General features: G+C 39.1%; 1 protein-coding gene across 3 annotated transcripts in view; it reads right to left on the reverse strand.

Moving 5' to 3' along the window:
* The window catches only part of Sec16 (Secretory 16), a 753,833-nt gene that overhangs the window by 710,886 nt on the left and 22,059 nt on the right, over positions 1 to 20,888 (reverse strand). For all 3 annotated transcript variants that reach the window (XM_067137541.2, XM_067137539.2, XM_067137540.2), the window contains exon 2: positions 9,299 to 9,441. In XM_067137541.2, coding sequence (XP_066993642.2) covers positions 9,299 to 9,415 — 117 coding nt within the window. In that variant the 5' untranslated portion in view covers positions 9,416 to 9,441. The remainder of the gene's footprint in view (positions 1 to 9,298; positions 9,442 to 20,888) is intronic.

Consider the following 20,888-nt stretch of genomic DNA (forward strand, 5'->3'; position numbering starts at 1 on the left):
AGACCTACTATCTGTGACGGTGTGACATAAAGCAGATTGTAACAAAAAAAAAAAATTTGAGAAAATAAGAAAGTCAAATAGATACTGAAGAATTAATTTTTGGGATTGAAAGAAAACTGGCCTTTTGAGATTCCAGCATTGAAACTTACGCAAACAAAGTAGAAAGAATTAATTCTTGGAATAGCATTTGAAAGAACTTCATTCCAGAATTCGAAGAAAAACCCATGGGCAAGAAGAGTATTCTAGCTATTTTTTATACTACTTGTACTATTCAATCTAGAAATGTGTAACAACAAAAATTCTATATCATTTACATTTGTACCATTGTTTCTTTGTCTTGCTATAACAGTGAATTATAGCTCAAATGGATTGGGTAAATTGAAGAGCAAATAACGTTTTGTAGACCTGAAATTTTATTTAGAAAAATCTTAATTACTGACACAAAGTTTTTTCAGTATTTTCATATTTTATTTATGTCTGAGCGTATTTGACGTTTTCTTGGCGCTAGACCGGACTGCAGTGCTTGTGTGGGACACGTAGTATGTACTTCAGTTGTTTATATTCAGGGCTTGACCACCAGGGTGCACGAAGAAGAGTTTAAAAATATAGTTCATCGGCAAGATGGCGGGATGCAGTAATGCCAAAAAAAAAGTATTTATTTATTGCATTGCATTCATATTAATCTAGAGGCTTTACTGAATATCAGAATATAATCAATGAAATGTGTAAACTGTTTAGTGAACGTAAATTGTGAATATACAACATCGTACGTAATACCATGAGGTTTTGAATGTTGAAGTGCACAACTGTGCCCGCTAGGTTTCCCTACAGGCAATGCATACGGGAGTGCTGGGTGCTGTCACCTAAAGGACTGTAAAAGTGGAACTCATACTCTACATGAGAAATGTAATGTAACGTATAAGATTTTAATTGTTTTAAATCGTTCCACACTGTAAAACAGAACATTTGATCATGTACATGTGTATATTCACTTGTACTGAGCTGATTTTTTTTTTTTTTTACTTTTTTTTAAGTAGTGAATTAAGTCCAGTCATGCACAATTGTGTGGGTGCTGTTTTTCAGATGATACTTCTTATTTTGTAAAATGAACTTCAAACATATATATTTAAGAGAATTTTAGTAAGTTTGTAAAATGAACTTCAAACATACATATTTAAGAGCATTTTAGTAATTTTTTGACGTACAAACAAAAATTCACACCTCCAGTTTTCTTTCAGGTCTGACGACAAGGTGCTGCTGCTAAAAGGACTGTAAAAGCAAAACTCTTACTCAGTGTAAAAAATGTAATGTACAGTATACTTGTGTAGGAACAAAGATTTTTGTTTTAAATCATTCCACACTGTAAAATAGAACATCATGTATATATGTACATATATTCACATGTACTGAGTTGATTTTTGTAAGTGGTGAATTAAGTCCTGACATGCACAACTGTGTGGGTGCTTTTTTTTTTTTTTCAGATATTAATTTTTATTTTTTAAAATAAATTAAAAATATATGTATATAAGAACATTTTAGTCAGTTTTTTATGTACAAACAAAACTTCACACCTCCAGTTTTCTTTCAGGTCTGAAAGGGATAAGAGAGAATACTTAACATTAATTAAATGTGTACAATAAACACAAGTTGCTTGCTTTTACTTACTTTATTTACTACTAGTTACAGACGTATGCAAGAACCATACCATCAAATGAGCGAGTTTGAAAGAGGGCGCATTATTGGCATGCACGACCAGGTGCCCTTCCTGGCATTAACCTCATCAAAGGAGTCAATGAGTCAGTCACTAATGATTAAATTAAAAAGTTTGTGATGGATTCAAATAGCAAGATTTTTCAAAATATTCATTACGAGAAACCAAGTAATCACTATGGCATGACATGGGATGATCGTGGTGTGGTTTTCAAGAGATACATAACATTCCCCAACTTCTTATCCACCTCATAAAGCCCAAGCCACTTTGGTGTCATCCCAGCGTGGAACTTCTGAAGCTTGTTACTGACAGGTAGAACTAGCGTTTCAGGTTTGAAGTCCTTTAATCCGGAGCATCGTTATTCTCGACTTCCCTCCTTGAACGCTCTTCGGCTTGGGGGTGCATCTATTAAATCTGCTGCTGGTTCCTTGTATGTCATGTAACAGGATCCTCTGGTTCCTCTCTCTGTCCATGGATGAAGTTCCAGTCGCCAGTTCTCTTGATGGGACGTCCATGGAGAAGTTCTGTGGGTGAGAAACCTGTGACGCGGTTACCACACCATCAGATGGTCAGAAGAGATTCATGTAGGTGTTGGTCCCACTTGGTATGTTCTCTGTCGACCAAGTGGATGCGAAACATCTTCTTTAGCTCCTGGTTTCTTTGTTCGGTGGGATTCGCCTTGTGGTAGATTGGTGTAGTCCAGTGATCAATTCCCCAATCCAATAAAGCTTGCAACCACTGTCTCGAGGTGAAGCGACTGCCATTGTCCGTGAGTAGACACCGAGGATACCCATACCAACTGAAGACTTCCATCCTTAAGAGTTGTATGATAAGTCCTGATGTAGCTTCAGGGATGGGAAATGCTTCTATCCATCTAGTGAATAGATCGGTCACCACAAGGATCCCAGTCATTCCCTGAGATGTCCTGGGGTAAAGTCCCATGAGGTCAAGAGCAAGAACCTCCCAGGGCTAATGCGGTCAGTTTCCTCTCGTGCTGGTACTTGCCTTCTGATTGTTCGCCTTAGTCCGAACACAGCCTGCACAGGCTTGGACGTACTTCTTGATTTCCTGACGCATGTGTACCCAGAAGAAACGTCACCGAATTGAAGAATAGGTTTCCTCTGGATTATCATGATATTTTCCCAAAATACTCTCTGTCTGAGATCTCAGAATGACAATGAGCAGGGAAGATATAGGCAGGTGGGAAATGTACTTAAGTATACAGTCTTCGTGTCGTAAGTTCTTACATCTCGAACTGACCTGGGACAGATCAACGAAGAGTCCTGTGTTTGTTGATCCAGGATACCATTCTACTTTAGACCCCATCCTCTGTCTGCCACTTCCTTATTAAATCTAAATTGATCTCATTATTTCCTTGCGGGATAGCAAGAAGCACAGGGTTGGCTGGATACTTTCTACTTGGCCTAGGAATCTCTCTCTCCCTAGTGACTCCGTACTTAATTTTTGTCCATCCTCAGGTTTTCTCGACAGATTGTCAGCAGCTTGATTGGTTACACCAGGAATATGACCAACTTCAAAGTTAAAATCAGCAAGAATCAAGGCCCATTGCATCAGTTTGGACCTAGTTCTAGAAACTCTGTTGAACCATCAAAGTGAAGAGTTATCTGTAAAAAATCTGAATTTCCTTCCTTCCACATATCCTCTAAATTCCCTGACAGCCCATACAACTGATAAGGCCTCCTTCTCGGCTGTACAATAGCTTCTCTTGGTAGCAGACAGTTTTCTACTGCCATACTCAATGATATACTTGCCTCCTTCTTCTCTCTCATGGAAGAGTACAGTCCCAAGACCGATGTCACTCGCATCCGTTTGCAAGCAGACCTCTCGGCTTGTATCCAGATAAGCTAAACCTGGGGTGTCGCAAACAGTTTTATTTATTTCCTGGAAGGCCGTTTCTTCCTTTTGGGTCTATTTAAATGGTATGTTTTTATTGAGGAGGTCAGTTAACGAAGCAGCCTTCATCTCGAAGTGTGGTATGAAGCTATTGTACCACCCACAGAGGCCTAAAAATTGATATACTTGGCGTTTTGCATGAGGCCTTTTCTGTTCCTCAATGGCCCTATTCTTCTTAGCTTATCTCTCCATGCTCTTGTCCGTCAAAACGAGCCAGGTACTCAAAGAAGCTTGATGCAAACTGACACTTCTTCACTAGGCAGTTAAGTCTATGAAACCTCTGTAAGACTCTAGCCAGGTGTTCCAGATGGTCCGAAAATATAAAACGTCTTGCTGCACATTAGGATGTCGTCCAAATAAACTTGGCAAAATGTGCCTGTGTATCCAGACAAAACTTCGTACATCAGGCACATAAAGGTGGTTGGAGCATTCTTTAGACCAAAGGGCATGATTCTGAATTGGTGTGGAAAAAGCAGTCACTGGTCGAGATACTTCTTCGACTTCCACTTCAAATCAAGGGTAGGCCTACTGAAGACTCTCGCCCCACTCCCTTGCTTTATCAGATTTTGAAGATCTGGCATGGGGTAAGCACCTGATATAGTCATCTTGTTTACTTGACGTAGGTCTACACAAAGTCGGTAGTCACCGTTTTTCATTTCAGGTAGTTCTATCGGAGAAGCCCATCCTGATACTGAGGGTTCAATGAACCCTTGGTTTCCCGTTTACTTGAATTTTTCTATTATAAAATTTTGTTTATCTGGGTTAAGTGGGTAAGGCCTTTGTTTAACTGGAGCATTATCCTTACAAATTATTTACGTTTTACTGTTGTGGTAAATACAATTCTATCAGTAATAACCTCAGGAAACCTGCCCAGTAATTTCTGAAGATCTTTCTTCTCTTCCAACCCTAACAGCCCTATTTTCAGTTTGGTCAGTATGTTGGTTTCTAAAGCTTCAAGAATCAAAGGCTTTTATTTTCTAATCATGCCAACCAAATTCTACTTTTATTACTGAAGAATATTTTGTTGGCTGTATAATCTATCACTACCCCACATTTGGTTAAAAAAATCATGTCCTAAGATTATATCCAGTATCAAATCTTTGACGACTTTCACTGGTATCTCTAATACTTTGTTGGAGCATTTGGCTTGAAAAAAGGTACAACCCTCAATCTTGTCATTTATGCTAAGGGCTGCCCCCTTGACAGTCCCGTCTTATCAGGACAAACACATTTTATTAATTTTTCCACATTCATGTTCACAAGTGAGCGTGCAGCTTGAGTGTCAAGGATAGCAACGAAAGGTTTGTCATTAATCGTCAAATTAATGGCCAGGTGCGGTGGATTAAGTCCATTCTCGCTATAAACTTGACCAACATATTTACTCTTTAGCCAAGTGTAATTTGCTTGGGGTTTCTTCATTCTTTTGGAACCATCCTTGCCCAGACTCGAACGGTTCCAAACTAGTTTTCCGGACAGCGGTCTTTTAAATTCCCAATCCGCCCACATCTGTAGCATATTTCCGGGATTCCTCCATAGTTGAGGTTTTCGTCGTTGAGGCATGGTAACTTATCTCTTTGTCTAGTTTTGCTACAATGTGATGGACCTCTTCAAATGTTTTTGGTTGTGCCACCTTGACAGGCAATCAAACCTTAAAGGACACTCGTGTCAATGTCTTTTCCCTTGTCAACTCTCTTGAATAAGAGCTGGAGTTTCTGAATTATGAAGGCTCCCTCTCTCATTTCGCTGGGTTGTGTCTCGGTTAGAAACATTTTTTGGACAGAAGTTTGGAGAGCTTCTGAGTCAAACCTCTGGACGAATTCTTCCTTGAATTCCTCCCAGTTGAGACTGAGCCCTCTAATATTCTGCCACCAAGCCACTGCTGATCCCTTCAGTTGTTGACTGACAATCTGTAAGTATATTTCTGTTGGTATATTCAAGATGTTCAAAAGATGAAATAGCTTGCAATGATACAATTAAATTGTTTGACGGAAGGGACCTTGCAAAACCAAAAGACCTATATCGAAGTCATAATTGGCAAGCTGTTTGTCAATAAGGTTCTTGGTGAGCAAATAGGTCTGAAAAAAGAAGAAACTGGAATAAACGTGCGTGATAAAAAGGAACAAGTAACTAAAACTGTATGATACTTACCTCTTCACAATGTCAAACTATGCACACATACCCAAAAACAAAAACAACTGACCAGGTGGAAAAAGTCGGGAATCGGAAGGGACGGAAGGAGGGTTTGCTTAGAGGGGAAGGAAGGCGTGGCGTCGGTTTTACAGCAGGCCGGATGGATGAGGTGGAATGGGAGGCCACTGAGAGAGTAACAAAAGACTGAACTTGGAGCGGGGATTTTGCTTTTTGTTCGAACTGTATTTATGGATGATGGATGATTGGATCATACAGGACGTTGGATTTTCCCAAGATTTCATTGAGATTAAAATCTGGGTTTGCATACCACCCCAGGTGGATGAAACAATTTTTCATAATGTTGAGTAAAGCACATCTTCAACTTTGCGCAGCCAGGGCAAGTGGGTCCACACAGCACTTGTCTTCCTTGCTGGAGAACCACTGATGATGACCGACAAGTTCAAATATCTTTGATCAGTCATCACAATTTATGGTAACATCGATGCTGATGTCGAGCACCACATCAGTGTTGGTTGGATGAAATAGTGGTCTCTTACTGGTGTTCTGTATGATAAGTGGATGCCAGTCAAAATAAAGGGCAAAGTGTACAAAACCATTGTCCGGCCTGCCCTCGTGTATGGCTCCGAATGTTGGGCAAAGCAGAAAAAGCATGACCAGCAAATGCATTCCAGAGATGTGAATGTTGCGATGGGAGTCACTCTGCATGACAAAGTGTGCAATAAACATGTGTGAGGATCCTTTAAAGTTGTGCCCATCAGTGACAAGATGGAGGAAAAACAGCTCTGCTGGTATGGTCATGTCAGAAGATGAAATGAACACCGTTTAGTACAGAAAGCTCTTGCCATTGAAGAGCCGAAGAGAGGAAGAAGGCCTCCTGATGCAACATGGAAACAAACTGCTGAGGCTGCTTTAAAGAAAAGTGCAGTGCCATTAGGTCTGGTACAAGAACGTCAAAGACATACTCTCTCCGAGTCAGACAACCCGAAAAAAGAAGAAGTTGAGTAAAGCACCCTTGTTAGCTACTTTACGTACTTCCAAATCTTGTTCAATAGATGTAAATTCACAATTTAAATCTTGATAATGCTTACCTATATTAGAGAACCTAATATATTTTCTAGTATTGGAATGTTCCAAATAGCATATTAAAAAGCTTCTACCTGTTTGGTCAATGTATGAGACTTCATACTTACATTTGAGTTTATAAACGCCTGCTTTTGAAAAATTGTTTGTTGACTAATTTGTAGGCTGGTCTATGACCATACTTCTTAAAAATATTAGATATTTGGTATATATAATCATTGTCAGAAGTAAAAATAGAAGTAGTGATCATTACTGCTTTTTCCATAGATAGGGTAGACAAAGGGTGATGTTTCACTTTAAATATTACTTTTTCAATAAATTGCCTATTGTATCCATTCTTTTTGGCAATGTTATTGGCTTTACGTCCCAGTAACTACTTTTGCAGATTTTGGAGACAGCAAAGCGCCAAAATTTAGTCCCACAGGAGTTCTTTTATGGGCCAGTAAATCTACCAACACGAGGCTGGCGTAATTGAGCAGCTTCAAATACCACTGGACTGAGCCAGAATCAAACCTGGCAAGGTGGGGTCAGAAGGCCAGTGCCTTAACCGTCTGAGCCACTCAGCCCAGCGAATGGTATTGAATTCCTCCATTAGATGTTTTTATAGATATTGGAATGGACAAGACTCTATTGACGATACTAAAATAGGCTGTCCTTTTATGGGCCTGAGGGTGCAACGAATCCATTGAGATGGTATATCAGTTTGGGTAGGTTCTCCTCCTTTGTCATTCAGGCCTACTGAGGCCAACAGGGCTCGTATCTACTCTTTGGTAAAGTTGTTGCTTTCTTCTCCTTCCAATACTCCTTTATTTGCTGAATATGAGCCAGCTTTCTCTCCTGTGTCCACAGAGTTCCTGTAGTCTTCTTACAAGTAGGGACATTGGGGAAACTCCCTGTCCAATGGCTTGACGGAACAGTAGTCAGTCATGAGTTTGTCCCAGTGGGATATCTAGTTGTTCCATATCCGACTTAACTGACGTGATCCATTTGTTGTTTAGTTTGGGTAGGTTATTTTATCTTTAATTTATTTTACCATCATACACCAGTGTAACAGCTAACTCCACTTTTTATATTTTAATTGTATATGTATATATGGTTACTTATTAGGGCTGATCATTTTAATTAATATAAATGGCAATGTCACACATGAAAAATTTCACTAGTGGACTTCAAATTCACTAATTATGGTACCATAGACCGAGAGATTCTTTTTGCCTAATATGCAAAATAATTTATAATAATGCAAAAATATTTTTAAGTGTTTGATTTATTTAGCTGGACATCTGCACTATATATTGTCAACTTTAGTCTATAAATGGCTGAAGATGACCCATAATGGAGTCAAAACCGGTACCAATGTATAAATAATTATAAGACATCATATTAAATTGTATTCAATAGGTGGACCTTCACTTTAATTTCTTATTAATGTGAATGTTTGTCAATATGGATCATGATGAAGTTTATATTATACAAAACTTCTTACATTTCATTATGATTGGTTTTCATTTTACAGCCTACTGCCATGTTCCCGTGCATTTCACATTTGCTTGAATACGTAGTAGTAATGTAGTAAAGTTATCTGTTTTCTTTCTAGGTATGAGAGATTACAATTACACAAAATATCTAAAATATAACTTTCATCAAGCACTTGTTTGTTGCGAGAAGCCATGTTTTAGAGCACACTGAGCAACAACATCTACTAAGGTACACACATCAAAAATATCGTAAATTCTCTGCCTTAGATAGATAATACTGCCATCTGTTGAAACTAATACATGAAGAACAACGAGGCAGCCGCCAGAATGTGCACATAGCTTATTCTCGATTTGCAAGCAGTGCAAAATGAATGTCATTACGGCCGCTGCCAGCTATGCTCGCAGTTAGATTGGAGTGAGTTAACAAGACTCGACTGAGTTCTAACACATGACAGATTAACAAGTAGTCCACTCTAGAAACTTCTTTATAATAATTTCTTCATTGTTTCTAATGCTAGTATTTTTAAAAGTGTTGTATAATCATTTAAACACATGTTTCTTAGTCTAGCAAAATTATGTTTCTGCTCAACCCTTTACCTCAATGGCACATACCTTTTCACTTTATTTAGCATGATTTTGTGTGGACTGGAGAATATGATATAAACCAGTTCCATTATATATCAGAAATAGATACAAGTATAAACATACAAAGTTGAAGTATATTATCTTTCATCTCCTTATCATCAACAATGTTTCTGTGCCAAAAATGTGATGGACAGCCATATAGAATGTGAAATAAAGGAATTTGTTATTGTATGGTTTCATAGCTAAAAGAGAATCAAAGAGAGAGATTTGTATTTCTTATACTGTACAGAGGTAATCCAAAATATTAAAGCAGACTTTAGAATGTCTCTGCCTTGATCAATTTTTACTAAAAATGGCATTCCTCAGCGACAAAGCTTACTTCGCTGCCTGGAGCTGCGGAGTGTGGGGAGTAATAATAGTAACTCCCTGCCTCGGCACCTTGCTGTCCATCCTCCTGTGGAGTCCAAGATTGCTTCTTCTGTGAGGGGACAGACATCAGTGGCCAATCATCCGGGAACAATTCTGAAACAAATTATTATATTTTATCTTCAAATCTAACATTTTTTTCCTAGAAAAAAGGAGGTTGTCCATTCAAATAAGACACAGTTACATATATTTAAAATAATTTAACATTTCTTGTAGGCCTACAGTCATTCCATTGCAGACCTCTACATATCCCGTGGATGGTGCTACACGAGCAACAACTAAAGAATTAACCGACTATCTCCAAGTTCTTCTAGCGAAAGAATTGTGATTTACTCTACATGGTGGCCAAATGCAAGGGGCAAATATTTGATAAGATATTTTTTTTAAAAATTAACAATTATAAAATCTTTTTATGCGCCGAGGCTTTTGTAGCCCCCTTCTGTATTTTCTGGAAGGGATGAGTCAGCCAGGCTGGGAACGTCCCAGCTGGCCCAAGGACATGCTGCGGACTCTCCTTCTATTGAGCTTTCTATTTGGTTTACCCATGTGCCTTCTTAAAGACGAAATGAGAATATTCCGTCTCTAACTGCACCCAGAAGATTCTGATATTCCATCAGGATATAACAAGGAGGCTAGCTGCAAACAATGAGCAAGTAAATTGAGCTGGAGCTGGTCATCAGTAGTGCTGACTGTCGTCAGTGTTGTTGTGGTGGGTGTCCCACCGGAGTGTCGGAGTATCATATTAGGAGCGTTGTACGAGTACTGTATGTGTACTGACATGGAGTTAATGTGTGGAACAGTTGGTGCGAGTAGAGTTTGAACAGTATTAAATATAGTCCTTGTGAGGAGTATTGTAGTGCTGGTTAGCACTGTTGAGTTATTGCTGTTTTGTGTCTTTGTTAACCCATATGCACCCACCCGCCCTTTTCTCTGACATCGCTAGGAATCTGCCAACTTTTTAGTATGCAACCTGGGTATTGCAAGCTTTTGGTTAAAACAGTATAATGGGTGATCGACTGTGCATATTATCACGGGCCATGTTTTATATTATTGAGAAATTCTACACTATTGCTCAGGACACAAAAAACAGAACAATACAGAAATATAACACATAAAAAAATCCCTTTGAAATCCTAAATTTTTCATTAACTTATCTCACCTCGGAAGTTCTTTAGTGTGTGTTATGGCCTTAATTATATGACACAAGGAAATAATAGGAAACCAATACGACATGAGCCTAACATTTGCCTGATTTGGAAATAAGGAACTAATGGGAAACAAATCACGAGTAAGCGAATGATGAGATTCGAACCTATATCCCAGATTCGAACCAATATCCCAAATACAAACTTACAGCCGTATGTATCACTTGGTGTATTATTATTATTATTATTATTATTATTATTATTATTATTAAGATTCAGTCTGAGGATTGGTGGTAAAGTGTTCACATCCAAGTACCAAGATCGTAGGTTCAAATCCAGCAGTCGCAATTGAATATTGAGGGGTGGGAGAAAGTTCATTCGGCATTCCATGTCGTACGATATTACTACGCAAAAGATCTCTGGTGATATATTTCTTGTTCATTCATGCACAGGCTCACTAATAATTTCTTCCTCACTAACACTGCTGAAATCAGAGCCTAAAACATCAAATATGCTTTGAATTTTGCTATTACTGAGCATTTCGTGCGAGCAAGCAACTTCCTTCTTAGCCATCTTGTCAACAACAGAATACAGATTTCTCGATCAATATTTTAATCAATCATACCAGAGCACTCTGGTGACATTTTGAGACACCAAGAACAGATTTCAAATAGAAATGTTTCCGGAAAAAGCCAACAGATGTCACAAATGTCTCCGATGTGCGACCTTGCATCCAGGCGTACTAGTCCGCTTGTGGAGTCCTGGCCCAGCCGCTCGAGCGCGTACCAGTCCGCTTACGGGTGCATAGGGGTTAAGTAGTTCACTGTGTGGAGCAGTCACACTGACTGTCAGTTAACTGAATTGACTGTGTGAGTCATCAGATTTGTCTGGAGTCAAACTGAGGGAAACAGTATTCGTGTGCTGTGACAAACAAGAGCCCTATGTTCAAACGTGTCTGCATGCAGCTGCTGTGCAAAGTGAAGTGAATGTAAAAGAGAGCTATTAATCAGGATTTTTGCCATTTTAGATAACATCAGTGAACCAGACTACCTACTGTGAGGACAGAGTATGTAAATAGACAGCAATTAGTGAAATGTGGTCATTCATGGTTGAATATTAGTGTGTGTGTGTGTGTGTGTGTGTGTGTGTGTGTGTGTGTGTGTGTGTGTGTGTGTGTGTGTGTGTGTGTGTGTGTGTGTGTGTGTGTGTGCACGCGCACGCGTTGCTAATTGGGTCATCCTGAATTAAATTAAATTTATAAAACAGTTGTTTTATTCATAAAAGAAGTGGTGTCAGAAGACAGAACAGACCCTATGTATAACACCATTGATTGGTGTGAACAACAGACCAGATACTGCAGGTTTCAACTACTGATGGGAACATTTCAGAATATCTGTGAATATGAATAGTGAATACACACGCATATATATCGATAGGTTTCTTCTTGTGGTAATTTACTGCATGCCAGTTGAGACTAGAAGCCACACAAGAATGAAGGCTCAATTAAATGTGTTGTACAACCCAATGTACAGGACAATGAAAAAGATGGAAGAAGGCCAGCCAGCAGAGGACGATGAAGATGGAAGTAAGTCAGAAGAAATTGGACGAAAGCCACCATAGGCTCATGGCGATGGAAAAGAGGTCAGTAGAGAATGATAAAGTTAGAAGAAAGCCAGAAGAAAATGGAAGAAAGCCAGAAAGTGATGATAAAGGAGATGTAAGACGGCCAAAAGAAGACTGAAGATGACAGAAAGATGATGAAAGATGACCACACAAAGACGGATGAGTTGGAGTTGATGTGCAACGCAATGAACGCTCACCAAGTTCTCAATTTTTTTCAGATATTTTTGTTACACCAATCATACATGGTGCTCCATCAGTCCCTATACCTATTAGTTTTGTACCCATGGAGAGTTCTCCTAGCCCTAACTGAAGCAATTCTTTTTCTAGAACTTCTATAGAGCCATCAATTGTTGCATCCTCCGATGACACAACTGAAAGAAATGTTTCCTTCACCTTATTTTCTCATCATCAGATTTATCTGTTGATCCATCGAGTAAGATACTGACAAACTTTCCTTAATTTCACATATCAAATCTTCACGAAGATCTGAGGCAATGTAAGAAATAAATTCTCTACATTATCATTCACATACTTCTCTGAATCAGTAACATTCAACTTGCTTAACAATGCAACCAAACCTTCAAAATCAGTATAGGGTCTGTTATTTTTTGCAATATGATGAGATGCCATGAACAATGCATTTAGCTACTAAAGGTGCACATTCGGGATTTCTCTTGAAACTTTCAGCCTCCTGACACTTTAAGTGAGGGTAGGATTTTTCGTGCCTTTTACAGTTTCTAGTTTAAATGGTCCTGAAAATCCTAATATAACTTTAGAATTTTGGTCGGCAATACTAGGAAAGTTACTGCACAATTCAACTTCAAAACTCCTTTTTCTTAGCGCAGCCATGGTAGCAATTCAAGCCACAATTGCTGAAAAATCTGTTAGCCTGATAATTGAAATTTGGACGTATTTTTAATGTTTGACTAATAATTGTCTTGAATACCATAAATTTCACACTGGCCATTGTTGTCCTGAACACTACAGTCAGAACTACCATCAAGTGTTTTCTGATATTCACTCACTTCTGTATCATTTTGTGTTACATATGTGGCCTACTTACAAAGAAATCTGAAAGCGTACACTGTATTTAATGCATCAGTCAATTCGTGCAGCTTTGTTCATTATTTTTCCAATTTTCTCAAGTATAACGCAGAAACATAAAACAAGTAACAGACTACAACAAATCATCAGCGTTAAATGGCTTCCGAGTTTGTGGGCTTCGATGTCTGATGCAAAATTTCCAATTTTCCATAACATTATTTATTTCCATAATGATGATGATGATGATGATCTAAGGTCATTGGCCCCTAATTTTTTCCATAACAGGAATGAAAACAACCGCATTTCTAAAGAGCAAACTGTTCAATACCAAGATGCCGCAATTAAAAGTACAAATAATATTCAGTGAAAATACAAGAACTGATAAACACGTCATTTCGTATGTTATAAATGCAAATAATGAATTTCACGTGAATTTATCAGCACTGCTTGGGCGGCAATGGTTTAAGACAGGCTAGTCATGGGAAGGAAGAAGGTAATGTAGTGTTTGTGGAGTTATTTAACCTAGTAGTTCTCTGCATTTCTCCAAAACTCTGAACTGATCCTTGTATTCAGCTACCGATAACGGATCATATGCAATGGAACTCTATTTGTTATGATATGTCCACATGAAAGGCTACTTGTCTGACTGATTACGATGCCTCTCATGACCGCAAGGTTGCTTTCCTACAGAAATGAAACAAAGACTCTGCCAAAAGCAGTGAAAATGTTAATTGCAGATATTATATGAGCTACAGAAAAGGCTGAAACACCCTACGACTCGTTACTTTATAAAGTGGTGGGAACGTACATGTAAGGGAACTTTGGATTGCAAAAAGTAACTTTTAAGAACCAAATTTTTAAACATTCAGGCACCAGGTAAAAATTTTTTAGGCACCATGACGACTGGGCACCCGGTATATAACGAATAGTCATGGCAAGTACAAAAATCATACTAGATCATTATGTGAACGTATGTACATATTTTACGATTTTTAAGGTTTATAACTAAGTTAAAGCCTTTTGTTATATGTTACCTAATGAGTCAGGGCAGCATCTAAAAATCACTGGGCTGCATGATTAAATACCAATGGAGGGAGCTGGAAGTGAATAGGTAAAGGCTTCATTCAAGTCTACGCATGCTTGATATCCTGATATGATGTTTTTGCATGCCTTTCTGCAGAAATTGATGGGAATTAAATTGACCTCCTTAATAACAACTTGGAGTAGATGAGCTTCATTTTGGACAGCATGCTTGCACACTTTATTACTTAAATACATCCAAAGAAGAAAAATCTGGTGGTTGACACTGATGCTTTTACAGCCTGTACTCGTAGATATGATATGGGCTTTTGGGTGAAACTCTCTATGTTTCGCAGAGAAATTTGCTCCAAGTCTTCAGAAGAAAATCTCAGCTGTTCATGAGGAAGACTTCTATAATAATGAGGGTTTGAATTTAAGAATCCTTTACCGTTGGAGCTGTTGTGGAACGCTCATTCGTCTGGCTCGCTATACGCTGGCACAGCTCTCCAAGCGGGAGCTGACAACAACATTAAGCTCCAGATGTTCTATCACACCATGTGCATGAGAAGTAACAGAGAGGACATCAGACGAATCAGAGACTAATGTGGTAGAAGAAATAAATAGAAAGTAATAAAATAAAATGCAACAAAAGACAGCAGGATAGAAGAGAACAGAGCTGAAGAATGGAAAGAAAGTATGTGGAGAAAACCAGAGGATGATAATTATGTGAGATGGTGTAAGAGAGTGGTGGGTGTAATAACCAGTGTACATACATTATGAAAGTATGACACTAACACACAACACATAGCTTGGAATGAACCAAGTGATGATGATGATGATGATGATGATGATGATGATGATGATGATGAACGTACGAATTTGGAAAACACCGAAACAAAATAACAATATAGAAAAGGCAGGGAAGAGAAATACCTATGTAAATCCTTCATGACTGGCAACCATGTTCTACTTAATTGATAGCCAGTGTCCCTGTTGAAATTGTTAGGATTTTTACGTATTTCCACAGCTTCCCGTATAATCCTAGACCTGTAGCAATTAGTGTGGGTAAGAGCTCAAACATCTTGGAAAATGACATCATGATCCGATAACACGTGCTCAGCTACTGCTGACTTGTCTGGCTGGTTGAGAATGATATTTTTCTGGTGTTCCAATGGACCGGCATGTTTGGCCAATGTATACCTTGCCGTAAGTACAGGGAATTTTGTACACCCCAGGGTGTACACCAAACCTGCCCTAACAGCACGGCCACTTGCTCAGTGGTAGAGTAAACATTCAAAGACAACAAGTACATTGTAGTTGAACACGCAAAGTGTAAATTACTTCCAATAATGTGCTCGCACAAGGAAGGTAAAAAGTCAAGTGAGAGGAGTTTTTGGTGTAAAGTAGATGAAAAGCAGAGAAGAAAAACTCGTGAAGCTATTTGGGGCCTGAACTCATGGGATCAAAAGAGGGCATACGTATGCAAGCTAGTGATCTTCCGAAAAGCTTTAGGGAGAAAAATTAGAATACTGAAGACATTCCGAAGGAAGTGCGTAGTTACGACTATTATCTACAACAGAGTACAGACAGAAAGTGCAAGTCTGCAAAAGCTTTCTTTAGCCACTACAGATTTGAAAAAAAAAGTTTTTGATGATGGTAAAACACTTCTACGCCAATATTGAGTGAGGAGGAATCAATAGAAAATAAGAAAAGAGGATTTCCACAATACAGTGACAAAATCAGTTCAAAAAAGACCAAATGTGATTTGGTACGATAATGGCAGTCATTATTTCCTAACATGCCAAGTCAATACTGCCAATCTTCTAGTAACTGAATCTACGAAGGCCATCCGGAAAGTGGTGCCCGTTTGCGCAATAAAGAAACAGGAATAAATATTAACAAATATACACATTTTTATTGGAAAGAGCATACTTTACACTACTTCTCCACATAATCTCCAAGCAAATTTAGGCATATGTCATAACGTGGGACAAGTTTTTGTATTCCAGCATCATAGTCCTCCACCGCCAGCGTATTGAGATACATAGTCACGGCTCGTTTAAGTTCTTCATCGCTGTCAAACCTTTTTCCCGCCAAAAAGTCTTTGAGCTTCATAAAAATGTGAAAATCCGAAGGGACCAAGTCCGGGCTATACGGGGGATGGTCGAAGGTTTCCCACTTGAATTGCTGCAAAAGTCATTGTGTTATTGCAGCTGCAGGAGGCCTGGCATTGTCATGAAGGAGAATGACACCTGTAGACAATAGACCTCGCTGTCGATTTTGTATTGCCCACCGTAATTTCTTTAATGTTTCACAATATGCATCAGCATTAATTGTGTCTCCATGGGCCATAAAATCAATGAGCAGTCAACCTCAGCAATCCCAGAAAACGGTTGCCATGAGTTTCCTGGTGGACAGAACTGTCTTGAATTTTTTGGTTTGGTTGGTGAATGAATGGTTCAGGTTTGTGGGTTACTGTAGTCACGTCCTAGTTCGTGAACCATGGGCAACGGCTGAGTGGCCTAGTACGTGGTCCTGAGAGTCGGGATACCAGTTGCTATGGAATGGGAGTGGGCATCTCGGACATATTCTGAGTCGTGGCCCTCCTTGTGCTCAGGCGGCTAGGACTATACAATTCACCGGTGGTCCATAACCCGTTAGAGGAGAGATCCTCACTTGGACTATGTGCAAGTAGGGTAGCATCCTGCTTCATGAATTTACCGAGCTCAGAACACTTTAAGCAAGCCTCGGACCTATGGGAGTAATGGAGTCCCACTCCCATTTGACAGGCGAGGGACTCCTTGGAAACAACTTGGCGAACGAAATGGAATTCGATGGGGAGCTATCAATATTAATGGGGCTTATGGAAGAAAGAAGGTAGAACTGGCTGAGTCAGCAAAGAGGATGCATCTGGATGTGCTAGGAGTAAGTGATATACGGGTAAGGGGAGATAATGAGGAAGAGATAGGAATACCATTTACATGCAACATAGTTTCTGTTAGACACGTAAATGAGCGAATGATGTGGGTAGATTTGTCAGTGGGAGGAATCAAGACAAGAATTGTGTCCGTGTATTCACCATGTGAGGGCGCAGATGAGGATGAAGTTAACAAGTTTTATGAAGCATTGAGTGACATCGTGGTCAGGGTGAACAGCAAGGATAGAATAGTGCTAATGGGCGATTTCAATGCGAGAGTTGGGAATAGAACTGAAGGATACGAAAGGGTGATTGGTAAATGTGGGGAAGATATGGAAGCTAATGGGAATGGGAAGCGTTTGCTGGACTTCTGTGCTAGTATGGGTTTAGCTGTTATGAATACATTCTTCAAGCATAAGGCTATTCACCGCTACACATGGGAGGCTAGGGGCACCAGATCCATAGTAGACCATATCTTAACGGACTTTGAATTCAGGAAATCTGTTAGGAAAGTACGAGTTTTTCGCGGATGTTTCGATGATACAGACCACTATCTGATCTGTAGTGAACTAAGTATCTCTAGGCCTAGGGTAGAGAAAGTGAAATCTGTCTGCAAACGAATAAGAGTAGAAAATCTCCAGGACGAGGAAATTAGACAGAAGTACATGGATATGATTAGTGAGAAGTTTCGAACAGTAGACAGTAAGCAGGTTCAGGATATAGAAAGTGAATGGGTGGCATACAGGGATGCTGTAGTAGAAACAGCAAGGGAATACCTAGGAACAACTGTGTGTAAAGATGGGAAAAGGCGAACATGTTGGTGGAATGATGAAGTGAGAGCAGCCTGTAAACGTAAAAAGAAGACTTATCAGAAATGGCTCCAAACAAGGGCCGAGGCAGACAGGGATTTGTACGTACATGAAAGAAACAGAACGAAACAAATAGTTGTTGAATCCAAAAAGAAGTCATGGGAAGATTTTGGTAATAACCTGGAAAGGCTAGGTCAAGCAGCAGGGAAACCTTTCTGGACAGTAATAAAGAATCTTAGGAAGGGAGGGAAAAAGGAAATGAACAGTGTTTTGAGTAATTCAGGTGAACTCATAACAGATCCCAAGGAATCACTGGAGAGGTGGAGGGAATATTTTGAACATCTTCTCGATGTAAAAGGAAATCATCCTGGTGGTGTTGCAAACAGCCAAGCTCATGGGGAGGAGGAAAATGATTTGGTGAAATTATGCTTGAGGAAGTGGAAAGGATAGTAAATAAACTCCATTGTCATAAGGCAGCAGGAATAGATGAAATTAGACCTGAAATGGTTAAGTATAGTGGGAAGGCAGGGATAAAATGGCTTCATAGAGTAGTAAAATTAGCGTGGAGTGTTGGTAAGGTACCTTCAGATTGGACAAAAGCAGTAATTGCACCTATCTCTAAGCAAGGGAACAGGAAGGATTGCAACAACTATCAAGGTATCTCATTGATTAGTATACCAGGCAAAGTATTCACTGGCATCTTGGAAGGTGGAAGGGAGGGTGCGATCAGTCGTTGAGAGGAAGTTGGATGAAAACCAGTGTGGTTTCAGACCACAGAGAGGCTGTCAGGATCAGATTTTCAGTATGCACCAGGTAATTGAAAAATGCTACGAGAGGAATAGGAGGTTGTGTTTATGTTTTGTAGATCTAGAGAAAGCATATGACAGGGTACCGAGGAAAACGAGTTCGCCATACTGGGGGACTATGGAATTAAAGGTAGATTATTAAAACCAAAGGCATTTATGTTGACAATTGGGCTTCAGTGAGAATTGATGGTAGAATGAGTTCTTGGTTCAGGGTACTTACAGGAGTTAGACAAGGCTATAATCTTTCACCTTTGCTGTTCGTAGTTTACATGGATCATCTGCTGAAAAGTATAAAATGGCAGGGAGGGATTCAGTTAGGTGGAAATGCAGTAAGCAGTTTGGCCTATGCTGACGACTTGGTCTTAATAGCAGACTGTGCCGAAAGCCTGCAATCTAATATCTTGGAACTTGAAAATAGGTGCAATGAGTATGGTATGAAAATTAGCCTCTCGAAGACTAAATAGATGACCAGCTCGAACAGGGAATCACATTTTATAACGAGAGGGTAAAACAAAACAGGGAACTCTTGAAGTGTTTCGTTAATGTTGTGTGCTTTTTATGTAAGCAAGAACTTTCTTTCCAAGGGCATGACGAGCGTGAAACCTCAGTTAATAGGGGTAACTACATCGAGCTGTTAAAATACACTGCAGAATATGACCCTCTCTTGAAAACCCACTTGGAAACATCCACAAATTTTAGGGGTGTATCAAATAGAATTCAGAATGATTTAGTTGATGCAGTGGCAAAGTCGTTGCTGGAAGAAATAAAATCTGAATTGAAAGATGCCAAGTTTGTTTAAGTTTCAGTGGACGAGACAACTGATGTTTCCAACACTGCAAAATTCTCCGTTGTTCTACGTTATATTTACAATGGGCAAACAAAGGAAAGATTTGTCAGGTACAGTGACGTCAGCGAAAAAAGAACAGATTTAGGCATTTCAGAAATCATAAGACAATATTTGACTGAGTTTGAATGTAATAAGAAGTTAATTGCACAGTCTTACGATGGAGCTGCTTCAATGGCTGGGCATATGAATGGAGTGCAAGCTTTAATTAAAAGAACACATCCTCAAGCTTTATTTATTCATTACTATCCACACTGCTTAAATCTAGTTTTGTTCCATACTGTGAACAAGCTGTCTGAATGCAAAATATTTTATTTTGTTCTCTTAATGGTATTGCTGCTTTCTTTTCACATTCACCTGAACGAGCTAAATTCCTGGAAGAGTATTTGCAGAGAAGACTTCCTACTAGGTGGAACTATACAAAGAGGTTAGTGAGCACCATGTTCATTCACAGAAGTGATGTGAAGTTTTTAACTCAATGCTACGCAATTTCCTCCAAATTGAGAACGAAATCATAGCTCCAGTGAAAGGTTACCTCCTCATGCTGAATGATTTCACATTTTGTTTTCTCCTTAAGACATTTGACAAAATATTTGCTTTCACTGATGTTCTCTACTGATATTCTCTACAATATCCTCCAGACGAAAACTTTCGACATTTTCTGCCGGAGAAAAGTTGATGACATTCGGAAGGCCATTTATTCGTTAAGGGGCGAATTTGAGTCCATCTATGCAGAAACAGCACAAGAAATAGGTGAGCCAACAAAAAGAAACAGTCCTAATTACAAACAAATTCACTGTGAAATATTTGGTAATGCTGACAGTCACCTTGAAATGCATTTTCAGGATTATGGGAAATTGAACTTCTTAGAACTAATATCTGCGGAGAAAGGAAAGTATGAAATTTATCAGAAAAAATATGCCTCAAGCTAAAATTTCTAGTCATCTAAATTCATACCCTAGCCATTTCGATGAGAAACGAACTAACGGTGTTCTACAGTAGCGAGGAGTTTAATAAGAGTCCATTTGAATTAATGAGCCTCTTTTCAGAATGATCATTAATTTGTTGTTTGCCACAATTTTCAAAGTTAACTTGCAATCATCTGTACCATACCAGTGTCCACTGCATCAGTGGAAAGGACCTTCTCAGCTTTAAAAGGAATAAAAACCTACTCAAGGAAAAGAACGGGAGAAAATGACTTTCAAAAGCTTGGCACTGCTTTCCATTGAAGCAGCATTACTGGAAGACGTTCGCCAGAAAGATTCATTTTTTGAAGGAACTGTTCGCTACTTTGCTACGCAGGAGAGAAGAATGGAGTTCATTTTTAAGTGAGGA

Source organism: Anabrus simplex, chromosome 1 (genome assembly GCF_040414725.1).
Source record: "Anabrus simplex isolate iqAnaSimp1 chromosome 1, ASM4041472v1, whole genome shotgun sequence".
NCBI classification, from domain to species: domain Eukaryota; kingdom Metazoa; phylum Arthropoda; class Insecta; order Orthoptera; family Tettigoniidae; genus Anabrus; species Anabrus simplex.